At 34.8% G+C, this 19,624-nt stretch overlaps 1 protein-coding gene across 3 annotated transcripts in view; it reads left to right on the forward strand.

Moving 5' to 3' along the window:
- Positions 1 to 19,624, forward strand: part of ORC5 (origin recognition complex subunit 5) — a 63,320-nt gene that overhangs the window by 17,862 nt on the left and 25,834 nt on the right. For all 3 annotated transcript variants that reach the window (XM_088055347.1, XM_005526007.3, XM_088055346.1), the window contains exons 11-13: positions 2,046 to 2,158; positions 5,586 to 5,633; positions 8,923 to 9,033. In XM_088055347.1, coding sequence (XP_087911473.1) covers positions 2,046 to 2,158; positions 5,586 to 5,633; positions 8,923 to 9,033 — 272 coding nt within the window. The remainder of the gene's footprint in view (positions 1 to 2,045; positions 2,159 to 5,585; positions 5,634 to 8,922; positions 9,034 to 19,624) is intronic.

The following is a 19,624-nucleotide window of genomic DNA, read 5'->3' on the forward strand; positions in this document are numbered from 1 at the left end:
TAGGAGCTTGTAATGTGAAATGTGCTTTTCAGTTCGACTTGGTCATTGTCATCTGAGAACATGTGAATAAAGCTACACAGACAAGGCTACCTGTTAGTTTTCAGTTAGCAAAATCATGTTTTTTTGAGGTGTTCTACAAAGGAATATTTTCCCCCTGTTATATATACTGGGAGTAACCTTTCCTAATATCCTTTGCAGGTAAAAACAGTCTTCTTTACATCAGTATTTCTTATGTCAGAATGGGTGAGGAGTATCCTGATGGTCAAACTTCTCTGTGCTGACTGGCAGAATTGTCCAAGTGGGGAGAAGAGAATGTTAGACCTGGTGTATTGCACTGAATTAGCACATTCCTAAACAAAACATCTGTCTTGGGTCCAGATTTCTTGCAAAGAGAAATGTCAGAACTGCAGGTGTTCTCTCTGTTTTTTCCTTGGACAAGTAGAGCTTTGTTGGTTTTTTACTTAGACAGGCTGGAAAGTCAAATCTCAATGTATTTGTCAGCCTTCATTTTCAATTTAGGAAGGAATACCAAAATAGTTTCCTGGTGGTGTCAGTTGGTCATGGACTTTTGACCAGTTTTTAGTTTGGGAACACTTTTTTGTATTATTTATCATAACAAATAATTTCTTGAGATAAATGCAATCCTCAGGCTGTTTCCTGTGTTTGGTTTATAATTGGTGAATTTTCAACATGTTTGACCCAAGGAGTTTGATTCAAAGTGTTCTTACTAAACTCTCTCCCAGATGATATTTTGCACTTGACAACTCCATGAAGGGATTCATTTTAAATGCATTTTGATAGGTATATGTAGTAGGAAAAAAGTCTTGTTTTTAAAACAGCATTTTATAGCAACATGGTTAAAAAGAAGTCCTAATAAATAAAATTCTAACTGTAATAAAGGTGTAAATCATCAAATAGTTCAGTATGTGATGCAATATTGGCAGACCAGAAGAATGGAGAAAAAACAGATGTTTTTGTATTGAACTAAATTGTCTGTCTGCAAGAGTTTATTTGGTGTTGCATTTTATAAATAGCATGCAGTACAAGAGAATATTTTAACTGTAAATGAAACTAAACCTGCTGTTCTTCTCTGCTTATATGAGAGGAAGTCATTACTAGCAGTCATCTAGGATTGCTTTTCTATGTACTGTGGACCCTGAATCATAACTTTTAAACATGTTTAATTCTTTGATCTTTATTTGCTGATATTTGTGGATTAAAATATAAAGGTACAGGTGCTTCACAGAGCAAGAAACTGTAGAAGTAAAAAATTGTAAGCAGAGAGGGCATGAGAGAGACCTTTTGATGGTGTCTGTAATTAGCCAGCTGATGAAGGGTGGTTTGATGATCCTATTCTTATGCATAATCATGTAAAACAAGAGCAGGGGACTGTAAAGGTAAAAAAAAAAATACAAAGTAAAAATACTTTGAGTTCCCTTCAAAAAGTGTGTAAGCAAATAGTCACCAGACTGTAGTTCTTGTGGGTTTTAATATGTATGTTTAATCTTAATTAAGTATACAGGTCTACAAGGAGGCAAAGTCAACTGGATGAAGTTTAAAATTTTAAAAACGTTTTCTGTAGGAAATGGAATAGTGGCTCACAATCATTTATCACAGATGAACTATTTATTGGAAGTGCAGAACTGCTGCTTCCTTTACCATGCCAGCCTTGTTCCTGAAGAAGCTGTTTGGTGGGCTGTAGCAATCTAAAGGTTGAATCTTAAAAAAAATTGCCATTGTATTTACACATCTCCCTTCATCTGCCTTTTTTGTCAGGAAAATTCCCTTAAATGAAAGTAGCCTGGAATTATTTATACCTTTTTTCAGGAAGATTTAGGAATCTCTGATGCTTCAAGTGCAGTTGCTGAGAGCCTGAAAAGGATTCAGGATGTTACCTTTGTTTAGCTTTGTGCTGTGCCCCTTGGCCCTTCCCCAAGTTTGTATCTGTGATAATTAGGCTGAGAAAGTCTTACTCATTTAGTTACAGCATTAGAGCAGGAGAGAAGTTATTTGGTTAACTCATAAACTGTTTGTTTATTTTATAGGACTTTCTGCACATACCCATGTGGAACTTCCTTATTACTCCAAATTTCTTCTAATAGCTGCTTACATTGCCTCCTACAATCCAGTTAGGACAGATAAGAGATTCTTTCTTAAGGTAACAAAATTCATTCCTTAGTGCTGTTAACCGAATTCCTGCATATTGAATTTCCTGGTTTAAAACTTTTCAACTTCTTTTGTTTTGTGCTCTGTTTCTGTGTGCACTTTGTTTAATTTGATGAGCAGGTTTTCTGTAGATCACATACTTTGATTGGTAATGATCACAGAGTGATTTAAATGTCCAATAAACCAAACTTTTTCATGTCAAATTATATATAAAGCTGTTACAGTATGAGCACTGTGCTTTGCTTTTCTAAGTTGATACAGCTTTGTTTTAAAAGCATTTTAATGGAGTGACCACCGTGTCCTTAGTTATAAGCCAAACTTAGATTTCCAGAGTAAAGTACAAGCAACAATTGCCTTGGCCTTTAATGTGGTAAAATGACTTAGTGCACTGTTAGGTTTTTATAGAGTTCTAGGTTTTTGAAACAGAAGCATACAAACAGTTGCTTTTGCAGGAGATGTGGTTACATTAGCTGGTATGTGTTGTATTGAAATGGTAGTAATGCATGTTTTAGGATGAATGTATTAGTCATTACTACCAGCTCCTGGGCTAAACGTCATTTTCTGTAAGTTCTTGCCATGTACATGTTGACTGTTTTTTTTTTTTTTCTTTTTACCTGTGAGATAAGTTGTGGTCATACTGCAGATGAGTGCTGTGGTGCCATTGGTTGTTGTATGTCTCTTCCTGACCTGGGATCTTCAAGCTCCTCAAGCCTGCCTCATTGCCTCATTTTGAGTTATTTGACAAATGTAGGTGGGAGGACAGGTATCAGAAAAGTGATCAGGCAGTTGGGCTTTTTGTGCATTTTGCCAACTACAATACTACAGTATGTATTGATATATGCATGTATAAATATATGGTATTCATGATGGATGGATGTAAGCAATTAAAGAAAATGAGGGCAACACAAATTTGTAAAAATATTAATCCCACTTCAAAAGGATGTATTACAGATACATATTTTGGGAAGTTACTGCTGTTTCTAGTGATGAAATGCTAGTATGTTTTCAGTTTAAACTCTGATATGATCTTACTGAAAGCTATAGGTGTTTCACCCTTCTATTTAGTTATTTCCTGAGTGGAGGGTTACTTGTAGTAAGTGCAGATTTGCAGATTTTCTCTATGGGCAGGCCTTGTTTTTTGCACTTGGCTGGAGCATTTTCTTTGTTAGAGATTTTTTGCTGAATAAATGTTTCTGCACAGAAACAAGTCTTGCCAAGTAGAGCAAAATGTGCTAAAATGTGCCACATCTTCCTTGTGATTACTGAATAACCTTTTCAACTTAGTTTATTTCCTTATTTCTCCTTTTGTAGAATCTTTGAGTGTTTCCACTCTTGTACATGAACCATATTAAACTTGTACAATAAACATGGATTTCTAAGGTTTTTGAAGCAGGGATCAGGAAGCTATTTCTATCAGAGCAATCAGGTATTTTTTCAAGAACTGGTGAAGCAGAAGTCACCATTTTTCCTGTGTGTCATGTAGTATCAGTTAGCCCTTCATCAGGTCTAAAACTGAACTTCAGAAATAGCTGCATCTCAAAGCCCAACAAAACCAACTCTTTCGAGTGGGATCATGCTGAGTATTTTTATGAGTCATGTGAACAGTGGAAATAGAATATGTTTTTTATCAGGTTTGTAATGGGATTCAGAGTAGATCACAGAAAAGTATCTTCTGGAGTGATTTAACTAAGGACTAAGAGAAGCAAAAGGGATGCAAACAAAAAGATGGTCATTGAGTTGCTCATTTGCAGTTCTCTTTAGATGCTAGGTTGTACTACAGCTAAAAATAAAGTCACAGTTTGGGGCAGCCTGGAATGCTAACAGCTCGACAGAGCAGGGAAGTGATAATTAGCACCACAGCTATTGGTTAAGTGAAAAATTCAAGGGCTTTGCAGTAGACTGAGATAAAAATACAAAGCTGGTTTGGCAGTCTTTAAAGCAAGACTGAATAGGAATATGTATATATGTCTTTATAGAAGTCTTTATAGAAAACAGCGTTAAAAACTAATTGAAAATTAGCTCTGAATTCCATGGGATTTTGTGCTTGAACAGAGCTAGAATACCATATATACCATATGGACATCCCAGTGTAACCTGCAAAATGCACTAATGCAGTTTGTTGTGATCCATCCAGAGCATGCTGTGTAACCTCAGGCTTGATCACTTTCCCCTGTGAAAGGTCATGGTTATCACTGCAGTGATTTTTTTCAAAGGCATGATAGAATGATTACTTTGCTGTCTCTAATTGTGTTTGATATGTATTAGCTGAATTAGCTATTTTTTTTAAATCAGACAAATCATATGAAGTGAGCCTAAGCCCTGTCTACTATTTAGCTCTTCAGAAGCCACTTAAGAAAAACCACATTTAATTTTGGTATGGCTGAGTATTGAGGGCCACAGATACTAAGTACAATGTTTTAAACATTTAAATGAAAAAATAATTCCTTTGTTTGAGTTATTTTTTTCCCTGATTCACTGAGCATGCTTATAAGGTATATTAGTAAGGTATATTTTTAAGGCTGTAGAAGAAGGAAAAACTCATCAGGTGATATTTTGAGAAATAGCACTTAACTATGTTTAAAAATTACTACACATCTTCACTAATTTTACATCACTTACACCTCACTCATCATGTCTCATGACTTTTTTTGTTTCTTTTTAAATTGATTTTTTTAATTTGTGACATTGTTTACTATACTTTTGTACTTCTGCCCTTGTCTTGCCCTCACATTTTTAGTTGAGATCCAAGTGCATTTGACTATTTTTCTTCTATTTTTCTTTCAATAGTCCTTCCTTCATTAAGACAATTTAAAAAATGTGCAGCTTTAAATTATATTCATTTCTTTAATTCCCAACCCTACCCCTTCACCCTCCTCTCCTCCTTCCTTTTGTCATTTAGCTCAAGAACCTTGAACTACCTTTGTATTGTATTGATTAAATTCCTGGTTGTCATTCTGCCAACTTTTGTACCATCCAAATTCTAAAATAGGGTCAATAAAAGGTGAAAACTCTGGTGGATTTTATACACAGATACATTTTTAAAAATCATGATAGTCATCATCTGTCTTTTTTATTAGATGATTGAGGATATGAGGAGGATGGTGGCATGCAGTCATATTGCAAACAAATTTTTACTATCTCATCAGTTCCTGAGTGGATTAAAAAAAAACAACTTACGCATGTCACCAAAAAAATATTAGCATGCTGTGTTTTGGCTTTGCACCACTTGGGACAAGGTGAAGCAAGAAGCTAGGCAAGTGTAATTTTAGGGCTTATAGTAAGAAAACTTTGTAGTAACATCAAAGGCGAGTACTGGAAGTGTAGTAAAGAAGTGTAGACCTGGAGCAAACTACCATTTGTAGTGTATACATTCTTTATTGATTGTATTAATTACCTTTGCTCTTGTCTGTTGTTTGCAGCATCATGGGAAAATTAGAAAGACCAATTTCATGAAGAAGCATGAGAAGGTATGTATTTTATCCTTCTAAGCTGAGCTTGGCAGCAAGTATTTTCTTTCCACTGTACTTGTGGGTTCGTGTTTTATTTTGTTTCATTGATTACTGTAGAAACAGCAGAACTGCAGAAATAGCAATTTTTGGTGCATTTGTTTTATCTTCTTCAAATTTCTGTGAGATACAGACATTTTAATTGTATTGAAAATTGAAACTGCAATATAAAATTGTCTCCTAAAGCCATATTTTTGCATACAAGAAAGTGTGTTTAATAAAGCTAGTTAAAGGTCATCATAAGTGGAGTCACCAAGTATCAGCATTTCTCTCAAAAATAATTTTATATTCTTTAAAGAATTTTTATAGAATTATTTTTATGAGTGAAATTGAAATACAGGGATAAATAATTGCAGATGTAGTGTTAGAAATAGACTCATTTGCTTCAGTTGGTGTGAGTTTGTCTATATACCTTTGCCCAGAGAAGCTTGTCTAAGATCAGATTCACCTAACTCTAGTGGGTGGCTACAAATGAACCAGTTTATAGCCCATGCAGAGTCAGTCAGTGCAGTCACTGGAGTGTAGGGTGTGATTTGGCTCATACTAATGTAGGCTCCGTATTCAGGCAGATGAATTGCACCACAAATTGTATTGATTAGATTTCTGCTGTCTATATTTGGAACTGAGGAAACTGGTGGCTATCCATACCTGCTTGGCAGGAAGCTGACATTAGATGAAAGAAACCCTTCTGTAAAAGTGTAGGTATAGCAAGACTAAAAATCTGTTTTCTGATTCTTAACTGTGTCAGTCCAGAGACTGTTGGGGATTTTTTTTAATTGGAAAAAATGAATATTGTGAATGAGGGGAAGAAACTGACTTACTATTCTATTAATTGCCCTGTTGCTGATAAAAGCAGCATTTGTTTGGTTTCTGTGCATGGTTGGCCTGGAACGATGCATTTCCAGTTTAGTGACAAGTGAGAGATCTTCCTGGTGAATCTATTTTTGCAGGTGAAACTTTTTCAGGTGTCAGTCTGTCAGACTTGTTGTTGGTGGTGTGGGTTTTTTTATTGGAAATAAGCTTATCTTGTATATCTGCTTCAGCCTAGGATTTGTTTTGTATCAGAATTTATAGCTTACACCTGAATATACTTCATTGTAGAGCAACCAGAGAAGTTTGGAAATGCTTTCTGCATTACAAAAAAAGGAATAGGTATCATTCAGTCTTCAAGTACACACTGTAAAGGTTAACAATTCAGTCAGTTGTGGTTAAGGAGTTTCTTCTTTTTGTGCAGATAATTGAGTTTGGGTTAAGCTTTTGCTCTTTAAAGAGCTCTTGGGGTTCTTGTTCATGAAATTTTGGAAAGTGAATACATGGCTTGCAGCTGTGGGATAGTGAAAGGCTTAGGCCAGGTAAACAGAGGGAACATGAAACTGGCACTGCAGATAAAAAGCATGAGCGCACACAGTGGCAACTGGGAAAAAGTCTTTTTGAACAATGAATGTATTGCCTTGGTAAAAAGGTGACAGGGGGCATACAGAGTTGATTTGATGGCTTATAAATTTTGATTAGATTTTTTGACTCTGGGAGATTTCTTTGTTTTTGAGAGGTGTTAAGTCCTTTGCAGTTTTTTAAGTACTATCCTGTATAGCATTCTACCTTATCTCCTTGCAGAAAATTTTTAGTAACTACATTATATTTGAAGGAATTTCTAAACCATTGTTATTCTTCTAAGAAGTTATTCTTTTAGAATTAACTCATCTGCTTTTTCTAGAGGGAAGCTTTTCTTTTAGATAACTTGAAAGTTTCAGTCTTCTGTCTAAATAGAGAACAAGAAATTTCTGAAGTAACTGTATGTACTAAACAGAGCTTCAGAGATTACTCCATGCTAACTGCGTTTGCTAGCTGCTTGGAGTGCAGTGATTTTAGTCTGTTTGTTGACAGTAAAGAATATGCTTTACAGAATTGGCATGTGTAGAAGCAGAAGGGCTGGTGATTGTGCAGTTCATAACTTACACCACATCTACATTCTGACTGAAGATGCCATAGTAAAGTCTTGGCTATGTGTTTCCATGATTTTTCACACTGCTTGCATTGTTAGCCAAGAGGTAGCTTTGGGGACATCTCCTGGATTTGAAAAGTTAAAACGTATATTGGATATAACTTTTGGTTTTGCTGAAGAAATGAGTGCTTGTGTTTTACTGATGACTAATTCCACAGAGGTGCTTGTGGTATATTTGAGGTGTTCTTTCCCAGAAGCATTTTGAAACAAACTTTCCCTTGAAAATTGTCTTTAATCTTGGATGCTCTGCTAGTAAAAATAAATCAATGTACACTGCAAAAAAAGCAACTGGATGTCAAAGGAGAGAGAATTAAATGCAAACTTAAAATAAAACAAGTATTTCCCTTGTAAGAGCTATCAGAAGTGTGGGTCATAAATCTCTGTGGTCCTAACAGTGCTGCCTGAGTTGGAATACTGCCCAGTTCTGCCTTATAAACTGTACATCTCTTTTTTGTGGAATTGGTTATTTTGAAAATGCTTAGCATTGAACAATCAGGACTTTGTATTTCTTTGAATTCAAGTGAAAGCAACATTACTACATAAAATAATCCATAATGCCTAAAATGGCCATCAGTGTCAGCTGAGGTGTGCATCATGCAAAAGAGCTCTGTAGATGCGAAGTTGAGCAAATATGCTGTGTTCTGATACCACAGTAGCTGGGCTGGTAGCTCATTATACAGCAGCTCTTACCAGCCAAAAAGCTGACCTTGGGCTCAGCCAACTGAACTCTTTATTTTAGCCAGCTAAACCTGTGGGAGGCATGTGCACTCTGAGTCTTACACTCAGCACTCTTTGCATTGCCTCTGGAATACTCTGTCCAGTTTTGTCCTCCTCCTTTGGAAGAAATCTTTAAGCTCCCTACCAACACAAGCCATTCTGTGATTCTTTGAATGCCATAAAACATAGCCTTTCCTCTTTGTTCTTTAGATTGGGCAAGGTCATTAGACAAGATCAGTAAATGTATAAATCTACTGGCAGGAAATTTGACATTAGATTCTCTGTTACAGCTCAAAAATGTTCCTGTTTATTGTGCAGTTTGAACACTTGCCATGTTAAATAGATCTTCCCGTCTATATCTTTTTCTTGATCATTAAGCAGGTATTCAGTGTTTTCCATAACATGTAAGCAGGCTGTGTGAAAGACTACTGTGAATCATAGTGCTTCCACAGTGGCCAGAAAGATAGGAATATCATCATGTAGTACTCCAGGGAATTGAAAGTGACTTAAAAAGTGTTGTTTCTGTTGCAGACCAGCAATCACCTACTTGGGCCAAAGCCATTTCCCCTGGACAGATTGTTAGCAATTTTATATAGTATCGTGGACAACAGAGTTGTTCCAACTGCAAATATCTTTTCCCAGGTGAGTGTGTACTTACTATTTAATTTGCTTTTAAGTGTCTGTAATTCACCAAGTTTTAAATGTTTCTTATAAGTCAGAATTCTAATTAAATGTAATTAAAAACCAGCCACAACAGGTAATTTAAATTGAAAGTTTGGAGTAATTTTTATCTGTATTACTAGCTGTGAATCCAGTACTTTATCTGTGTAATCTGAAATCTGCTAATAGATAACTTTCTCCTGATCCTGGACTGTGGTCTATGCTGTTCAGTTCCTCAGTTTCTCACTGAAGTCTGTAAGCCTGTTTGCATTTCAGGTTAGGTGTATGAACGTTCACTGTCCCATGGCCAGAATTAGTCACCTTGTAACACCTGTTACAAAAATGTAGTGTTGAAGAAGAAGCAGAGGGAATAAGGTACTTACATGTGAGCAGTGTTTGCTGTGGTACATGTACCTGCTGTTTTTCATTTGGACAAAATTTAAGTCTTGCAGAGAAGAATGAATATCCTGTTTCACTAGATGGCAGCATAGCTATGGAAGTGCGTGGAATTAAGTAAATCTAGTATTTTCTCAAGACCTCTGGGTTTGTCAAGTGTGTACTGACCAGTTCTGTATAAGTAAAAATGATTTTCTGCCATCAGTTTGTTTCTTGGATATCATCTCCACCTTAGAAATTCTCAATTTCTTTGTTCTTTCCAGTTGTAATTAATTTACTAAAATATTTTCCACCTTTCCTTTTAGGTATCAAATTAAACCAAATAATATTTCAATTTATTGCCTGTATTCATGTAAAGTTCTAGGAACATACATGTTTGTTTTTTAGGATGTTAGCTGTGTATTCTCTTTATTTTTGGCTATCAAAAGCATTTTGGTAAACACTAGAATGTGAATGTATTATATAACAGTATTTTACAGTATATTTTCAGAATTAGTGTAGCTGCATATTTAACAGGCATTCCAGGTAAGAGAACAAATTAATACAATGTAGAGTTAAGTAGTACTGAAGCCACAATTTGTACAAAGTATAGTTCCACCTTAGACTAAATTACAGAATGAAAAAGTTCAACGAAATGCTTCATTCTAATTTCGAGTTAGCACTAGGTGGCAGTGTTATCAAAGAATAGTTGTAATTATTTATTTTCTGAATATCTGGAGGTTAAGCTATAAAGATATAAAAAAATTGTATGTAATCTTACCCGAGTTAGGGCAAAGAACTTGAAATTAAATACCCTTATACAAAAATTAAATTTTATAAATTATTTAAGATTTTTTTTTGTTATAAAGCAATTTTTACATTATTTTTAAATTAAAAATATTGAAATTCCATTGCAAAATAATAAAAATTACAACAGACTACAAAATAGGTTTGGAAGGTAGTTTAAACCAGGCATAATAATTAATTGCTTTCTTTCTTGAATAATTTAAAATAATTTAATTTCACTGATTTTTGTCATTTGTTGTTCTGTATACTTTCTCTGTTCAATATACTTTTCAAACAAAGTAAATATTTAGGATCTGGCTTCTCCTTAGCAGTATTGCTACATTTTACTATTAGATAACACAGTCTTAATTTTTTTGTTTGTCTGTTCAGCATGGAAATAATTACAAATTTGTACAGAAGTTTAAAATATTTGTGTCAAATATTTGGCTTCTTAACTGATTCACGATTAATTTTATGTGCTTCTTAATTTGTAAACTCAAAGGCTGTACATGAGCCAAATGCATGTTAATTCTCCCCATGTACTATCAGAAAATAGCATGCCTTAGCTTTAAAGTTGATCAACAATCACAGTCAAGATTCAAGAAGGGCTAGCAGCTGCTTTAAGATCTGTCACTTGCTGATTTTGTGATATTTCTTATTGCTTCTTGCTTTTCTGTATAGTTTCTATTCACATGAAAATTTTGCCTGTTAGCTTTTCAAAAGTGAAATGTCTTTGCTAATGAGCAGCAAAATTTCATTTTTCCTCTTAATGATAGGTTTTATTGAAAATGTTTCATTTTTCTAAACAGATTTTCAACTTAAAATTTAAATCTTAATCTTTTGCCTTTTTAATATTATACTCTTTAAAATGGTCTCAAACATTTTTTCAAACCAAGAGTTAACGTATTTGTTTTACAAGTGTGATCTTTGCAACCGATAAAAAACTGAACAGCTTCTGCTGTAATTAGGTTACAGGAGATAGAATTTGGCGCATTCATTTTTGGTTTTCCTCAATAACTAGTAGAGAGAGTAGCACGGGGGGGTTGGGGGAGGCAAATTTCCACTTCTGCAAATGAAAATGTTTTAGTTGCTCCCTTGAAAGTTTAAATTTCTCTTGGGTTTGTGCTCTTTTTAATCAAACTTTTCAGACATCCAGTGAGGATTTTTTTGACATGAAGTTAATGTAAGGCTTGGAGGTTTTAATTATAGCTTCTTGATCTCTGTACATGCATGAATTGTTTGTATTCATTTGAGAAGTTCCCAGTGTTCATTTTTCTCCAGGAAATTCACTGTTTTTCTTAATAATTTTTCATAATACTGTTTTTTTAGCACATTGTGTATTAGTATAAGAGGTTACTGAATTTGTTTAAATTTATTTGCTTACTCTTTAAACCAAGAGGTTAGAGGTAAGAGAACTGTTGATTTCTGGAACCATTTGAGAGGACGAGTTCTTAAAATGTTCTTCTTCAGATATAAGTTTGTATAATAATTTAACAGATTGAAGATGATATTGCAATCAGCAGTGGGCAGTACATTCTGTGCTGGGACAGAACTTACACAGTTGATGGTCTCTTTAGATACATGGCTGAGCTTGTGGCTGAAGTGTTTTAAAAGGTAAAACATGGAGAAAATGGTGGAAAGATGCAAATGCACTTTGACACGGTACTGAAAACTGTCTGACTCTGGGGTGTGCAGTCTGCATCCTACAACAACAGGGAACTCTTAGAGTTTCCTTACTTGGTGCAGCAGGAACAACCAGGAGTATTATTTGTGTCCCAATATGGACCCACTGTGCAGAATAGGAAATATTCATTGTGTCCAAGGGCAATTACAACAGAATGGAGGGATACAAAGAAACTTTGTAAAGCCTCCTGAAAACGTATTATGCAAAGGTTCTGGGAGTATTCAGTCCTGGTTTGTGTAAGAATAGTAGTTCATTTTAGGCTTCCCACAGAAAATAGACAGAAATACAGCATAATGCTCTTCATAAAAATGTGCCCTAGTATAGGACACAAATGAATTTATGCACAAAGCATTGGGCAAGAATTATCACCAGCAATTTAATTTAAATGAGGTCATTTTACATTGAAGAGAACAAGGGCCGTTCATATCACAATCAGTGAGCAAGTAGATATTGTTGTTACTGTTTACAAGCCAAAACTAACCAATGTTTTTTCCTCTACCAAAATCTTCAGTAATTGCTTCTTCAAGTCAGTTCAGTTCTCCTGACCATTTTTCATTTTCTAGGCATTTTATCTTGCTTCTGCTTTCTTGACAAATAGGTTTTCATAAAGGGGATTGATTAGATCTACTTGTAGTTTTGAACTATGATGTTATCTGAGGTAAAATGGAACTAAACCCTTTGTCTGGCATACTTTTGTGTATTTTATTTCTGGTAATACATCTCTGAATATTTGGAAAAACATCTAGGATAACTTCTCTGAGTATATAATAGCTAAAAATTGGGTAACTAATCAGTAACTTCAGTTTTGTTTACATTTCTACTTTAATGTACTAAAGTTAGGTCATCCTAGGTGTGGTTTTAATGTTACTCATTATATTTAGCAATTACTTACAGATAGTTGTATAGTTAGAATTTACTTCTGTGACTGTAGCGCATTTGCAGTCAGAGATTTCTAGGAAGGCTGTTTATGAGTGTATGGAGATACATCAGGTATCTTACACATAGTCTGTATTTCATTAGGTATTTCTTATCCCTTTGATGTTGGATCTAAGAAAAACATTTTAATTTTCTTAAGAGTATCACTAATTCATAGAACTAATTTAGTTATAAGTGTGTAAGAATTTGGAATGAAAGTTAACAAACCTAAAATTTTTTGATCTGTTGTAAAGATAAATAGCATTGCAAATTGTTGTTCAAAGAGTAAGAACTTTTCATCTGAAGTTAAAATAAATGCAGATATGAGATTTTGAGTAGTGTGTTAAGTGCCACTATGATATGGGTCTATGAGAAACACACAAACCACTGATGTACATAACATAGTTCCAGCTGGAGGGAGCCAGAGGAATGTAGTTTTCTGTAATTGAGAGAGGAAGAAAGTGCCCTTTCTTGGAATGTAAGAATTTGGAGAGATTTGTTTTCTTTTTTCTTGCTTTCTTGTCTGCCTTACATGAATAGAATAGGGAATATCTAATATTCCTAATGTAAACTGGAACAGTGTGAGGCAATTTACCTGCAAGATTTCTTTGTCCCTGTTGGATTGGAAGCATGCTTTAGACTTCCTTTTTCAGATGACAATTTGATGTTTAAACTGCCCTTTATTTGTAAATTGACAGCTATGGAAAAATTTCAATAACAGAATTGGAAAGATGCCTGGTTTTTTTATCTACTTACTTGATTTGTGTTATGGCTTATATAGGTCACAGCCTTTCTGGACACCAAATATCCACATCACGATTACAGTTCTAACTCTGTTACTGCATTATATTAGGTTCCCTTGATGTAACAATTTGATAAAGAGGAATTTGATTCTATGATTCTATAGTTCTGTGATTTGATTCTATGAATACTGTCAACAGTTTTTTTTTTCAAATGGAAAGCACTCTTAATCGCTTCTACAACCTCAGATTATATTAATGTTTAAAAATACAAAGTTTTTCATTCCACATTTGACAACTCTTGACAGTAAAGAATTACTCATTTTTGCTGGATCAGCTGTATTGTATTCCAGCTTTCCTTGCTGTTGCAGGGGCTGCTCATAGAAACATTTTGCATCTGGTTTTGACACTATTATTTAAGACTAATAGAATACTCTCCATTTAAAAAGTGAATAGGTAGGTGAATTTCTACAGAATAAGGTGTAGTTTAAAATGTATGCTGTTCTCCACTCCCTAAGAGGCCTTATTATGAAGCAGAATGAAGATAAGCGAAGAAATACAGAGCATATTCTTGTACTGTCAGTAAATTAATTTTTAATTTTTTTAAATAAGCAAAATGCTGGAAAAATGAAAGTTGCTGCTGATTCTGTTAGACCACCTTACTTTGCTTCCCTATTACTCTGAAATTCCACAAGTGTGCTTGTTCTTTTTTTGGATAAATGGATAGAGTTATTGCTAAAATTTTACCTGAAATAATGGAGAAGTTCATAGCAGACATTAGCTACATCAGTGTGGGGGGTGACTTCAGAAGAATATATTTCTGTCCTGTTCTCAAATGAAATTAGCATTTAGATCTTCATGAAGAAAGTTTATTTTTGCAGTGAGATTTCTTGTCTGGTTGAATGTTTAATTAAAAATCCCTTTCTACCTCATAGATAATATAGCAAACTGATTCAAGACAAAATTGAGGTGTATCATGCATCTGATTTTGGAGATTGTCTTTGCTTTATACATCCATTACGTGGTACTAAGGTTTAGTAGATTTGAGTAGTTGCATACAAAAATGTTGATATGTTTGAATAATTATTTTATACATTGTTGAAAGGTGGAGTCATTAAGTAGTGAATATTCAGAAGGGAGATGATTGTGAAAGTTACGTTTCTCTTGGCATTGATTGTGTATGTAGATTTTCTCAAATTTTGTTTCTGGAATATAAGCAAATATATTCTCATGTATTTCCCTATTTTTATCACTTCTTGAGTTCTGAAATTACAAGAGATGTAATCAGCCTCTGCTTCTGTCCTATTGATTTAGCCTGAAAATGACTTCATTTCACTGTCCTCTTGCTTTGGAGGAAGGTACATAAAATTGCTCAGCTTAATCCATTCTGATCACAGGAGTCGTCATCTCTGAAATGATCCTGCTATAATTCCAGGCAGGGGAAAGCATTTACTTTTACAAAAATTTGAACTATATGGAAAAGGGTCTTAAAAACCTATTTTTGATTTTTTTTTTTTTCTCTCTTCATGAGAACTATTTAGAATTATGGTATAACTCTCTATCTGATCAGTCAGAAGATCTTTAGAGCTTCCCAGTGACAGGAATGAGCAAACAGAAACTATAGACTCTGGGTTTATCTCATTCTCATTACTGGTCTAAGTAAACTTCCCCTCCTCTTTCAGTGTGCAGTGAAGATACCTAAGAAACATCTTGCCAGCACAGAATATCTGTTAGTCTTCTATAATGTAATACGTCTCACACATATATATAATTCATATATATATATATATATTTGTTCATATATGATCTGTATATCCCTGCATGTTTATTGTCCAAGTGGGTTTGTAGTACAGCCTTTTGATTCCATGACTTCATGGTTGCACATTCCTAAAAGATTATTTTTGTATTGTTAGAAAATCATTCTTAGCAGTTGTTAATTTGTAGCTGTGGGGTTTTTTTTTGGACAATTTTATATTATTACTGCTGTATTTGATCCTAACTGGTTTTGATCCTGTATCCTTTTATAGGTATATTATGAATCTGACACACTTTATTTGCCTGGATCTGCCTATAGGTTAGAAAATATTGTAATCTATTGAACTCATTGCCCTGAATTGTATTGATCTCAGTACTCTGTTGATTTTCTGTAGATTCAGGAAGACGGTGATAAGAGGTAATAAATAACTCTCATTTTCTCATTTTCTGTTATTGGTTACTGGACTAATCTGGCAGAAATTCATGAGCTGAAATGGGAACTTAATGTGATGCACAGCATGGTGACATAGTTAGCACTTTAGCACTGGCTATGGCAGCTTGAGAGAGCCTGCTGTTAAGCAAAAAGAAAGGAGAAAACATTACTTTTAACCAAATAGCTGACTCTATTTTTTTTCAACTCTGAGCATAGCTGTGAATAAAAATAAAAGTGTTCTTACTTCAAGTAGTACTTTCTAATTAAAATTGTGAAGAGACTGATATGCTTGATTCCTTCTAATTTTAATTGATGCAGAAAAGATCTTCTAGAAAAACTAACACTGTTTTACCTATATTATGTTGTTTGACCTAACTTGATCTTATTTTCATTTTGGAGGTTTACTGATAATACAGCTTTACAATTTCTTAGGAGGCTTTCTTAATCAAATTCTATTCTATTCTATTCTATTTGAGTTCTTTCTTTACAGTAAAGTAGAAAATTTACCTTCTTTCGGTGAAGAGCTTATTGTAACAGGTCCCGGCTTGGGATTTACTCTTCGTCTTAAAAACAGTGTATTTGAAAGGACAAATTGTTGTGAATTACTGAAAACTAGTTTTACAGAAGAAATTATGGTTATGACAAGGGAAGGACTACTGAGAGGGAAGGGGCGGTGAGGACTTCAGATGAGATGAAGTTTATCAGGAAGATAAAGTGAATTCCTAAATATCTTATCTAGAACTGTTTACTAATTTCTAAACTTCCTTGCTTTTTTATCTTAGTTTTTTTATTTGTGTAGCATGTCCCTAAGAATTTGCTGACCAGGAAGTAGCTATGTTTAAGGCTTTGTAAAATTGATTTATGATAGATTTGTACTTTCCAGTATATAATCAAATAGAAATTGTGATTGAGGTAGGTATGTAAATTTGCTATGTAGTGATGAAGGGTTTATATACTCTGTGCATCTGTTAATAACTTCCACAAAGTGTTCTTGTGGCCCTGTGAACATTTTATATATTCCCTATGTGCCTTTCACATCTCTTAGACTGCATGCTATATAACATAGGGAATGTGTTGTATCAACCAAGTTCCTTTAACTTCTGTTCTCTCGGCACATTATTTGTAAACAATATTTGAAGCTTCAAATCTTAACTTATCTATGAAAATGTGCTAGTATATCAAAGAAGTAAATACGGATACATGAAAGACAAAGCAGAGTTTTCTTCCTTCCAAACTCTGTCCTTTCCATCCCTTTCTTTACACACTTATTTAGAAATTGGTTTCATGTGCTTACTGGAAGGAACATCGTTTAATACTCCAGGAACAAATCTGTGCTGTGTTTACATCAAGCAATTGCAGCTGAAGCTTGTTAGTGATTGCCTCCCCAATTAAAAAAAATTCTTCACTGTGGTACATGAACTCCTATTGTTTGGAGATAAATGATCAGCTCATCCCCTCTTTAGGGAAGAACAAAGAACATAATAGTACATCTGGTTCATGTGTTAAGACAGCAAAGATTAATTAAGCAAGTACTGCACAACCTCTCTTGATAACATATATATCTAAAACCAGCCTGTATAAGTTTTCTTAATCACTTTGGTTTAACCATTTAGTGTATGCAGAAAGTCTACTCCAGAATCACCAGCTATTCTTGGAAATAAGATAGGACACAATCCTGAAATAAAGCAAATTTTAGAGCATTAGGATAGAATTCATTAGTGCTCTCTCAAATCTCTTGTTTTAAGCTGATACGCCTAGAAAGACATGATTAAAGACTTAAAAGAACCTTTCAAGCCCATAGGTGACATCATTAATAATACTCTTTATAAATTCTGTCTTTCCTAGAAGTAATTTGGCTGTTTTCTCTCACCATTTGGAGTATGACCTGTTTGGGACAATGAGCCATCTTATTGAGCATTTGTTTAGGATCTGGTTAATTGAAGTACAATTTCAAAACTAGAACTAACACTTGAGGTTAAATAGCTATGTTGTGTGCCCTGTTTCTTCACATCCCTGATAACTAGAACTAAAGTCTAATTCCAGCTGAAAGGCTACTAAAGGCCAGTTTTACCTGCTGTACTTTTTGCTGTCATTGTCTTTCAGACAAAATAGCTTTACTGGCTCCTTGGTGTTGGATTCAGTGAGTTGTAGGGATATGGATAGCCTGTCAAGATCTTTATTTGACAATCCTTTGCTTATTTAATATCTTTTACTTCCCTGCACATACAGTAATGAATGCAATTACAATTTCAGTAGTGGCAAGAAAGATGATTCAGAATCGTGGGTTGAAGGGTTAGCTATAATGTTATATTCTTTTTATTGATGTGCTCCTTGGACTGGTTGTTATATGGTCCCTTGTCCTCCTGTCCCTACCTAATGCACTCTTACATCTCCCTAACTACAGTTTGTTCTCCTTAGGTATTTATACTCGCCTGTCACTTCAGTACAAATGATTTTGCTGTATCACATGTGAAATAAATTTGTAGCATTGTATCTGTACCTTCCATTTTTTTATGAGGTTGAAAAGTACTGAGACTGTGAACATGAACAATGTCAGAGCATAATGTATCAAAATGATACATTAAAAAATGTTGGATCAGTTTGGTGAATGCTTGTACTGTTTCTGCCCTGCCAGCTGCAGTCAGTTCCAGCTAATGACTTTGTGGTTGACACCCCTCCTCCCCTAAAGACCCTCTGCTGCTGGCTGTGTTCATTTGATAGCAGATAGTGGGGCTTGCCTCAGTATCTTGGACAAAAGAAGCAGCTGCATTGAAAGAGGATTTCAAAATATGAAGCTTGTTCACAAAAAGAATGGTAGATGAGGAATAGTTAGGAATTTACATAATCTCTCTTCTCCATCTATGAAAATGTGGAAAATTGATAGCACTGTGTGAGTAAATCTCATTTATGGAAAGTTTATATTCTTAGTAAATGTTGCAAATATTGTTCATTTAAAATATGGGGAATGACAAAACAAGGTGAGCCAAATCCTAGAGTAGCTTAGACTTGGAAAGCTTCTATAGTGATGATGTTGACAATGATGATTATTATGGCTGAAAATGGTGCTGTATATGTGAAGTTGCATAGGTGCTGCAAAAAGTTTCCATCCTTACTGCTGTATGATTTAATTTCTCACATTAGCTGGAGGAGGGTGGACAATACTAGAAATAATGTGGTGGTTTTAGGTGGGATTGGTTCTACCTATGTATGTGTCTGAACAGTAAGAGGTAATCTGAGGTAGTCAGTGTGCTTTTCTAGCTAATGGAGAGAAACAGACATGCACCCTGATGTAGACATGAACATCTAAACCCACTGTTAATGAAGATTTTTAAAATCTGTACTAAGTTTCAGTGAACCATGTCCTGAAGCACACCTTTGTCTGCTAGGAACAGAATCAAAACAACCTCAGATGCAAACATTTACATTATAGCTATGTAAAGGTATTCTATCCTGAAGGACTATGAAGTGTTTTCTCAGTAATTATTCTGGGTTTCTTGTAAAACAAAAGGAAAAGCCACCATCAAATATCCTTGCTTGGATGTCATATTCCTTGTCAAAATGTTTGAAGACTGGGGGCAGTGATTGATACGTACAGCTTCCCACTCATTCCTCCTGTAGATGAAGTTGGGCTGTCACTGTGCGGTGAGTACTTGGGAAGAGCATGCCCAGGGTTGCATTGCATGGGTGGCAAGCTGCTGTTCACCTTCTTGTCCTTTTTTTGCTGGACTGCTTTTGACTTGTTCCTAAGGGCAGGGTGCTGAAACTGTCTCGTTCTGATAGAAACTTATTTTGCAGAATTCTGTGATGATGACCTATCATTTTACATCCTTGAACTTCCAATCCGAACCCTACATCTTTCAACTGTATTTCAGTTACAGCAGCTAT

Source organism: Pseudopodoces humilis, chromosome 5 (assembly GCF_049639895.1).
Source record: "Pseudopodoces humilis isolate 2021_Gansu_Grassland_sample_001 chromosome 5, ASM4963989v1, whole genome shotgun sequence".
Taxonomy (NCBI): domain Eukaryota; kingdom Metazoa; phylum Chordata; class Aves; order Passeriformes; family Paridae; genus Pseudopodoces; species Pseudopodoces humilis.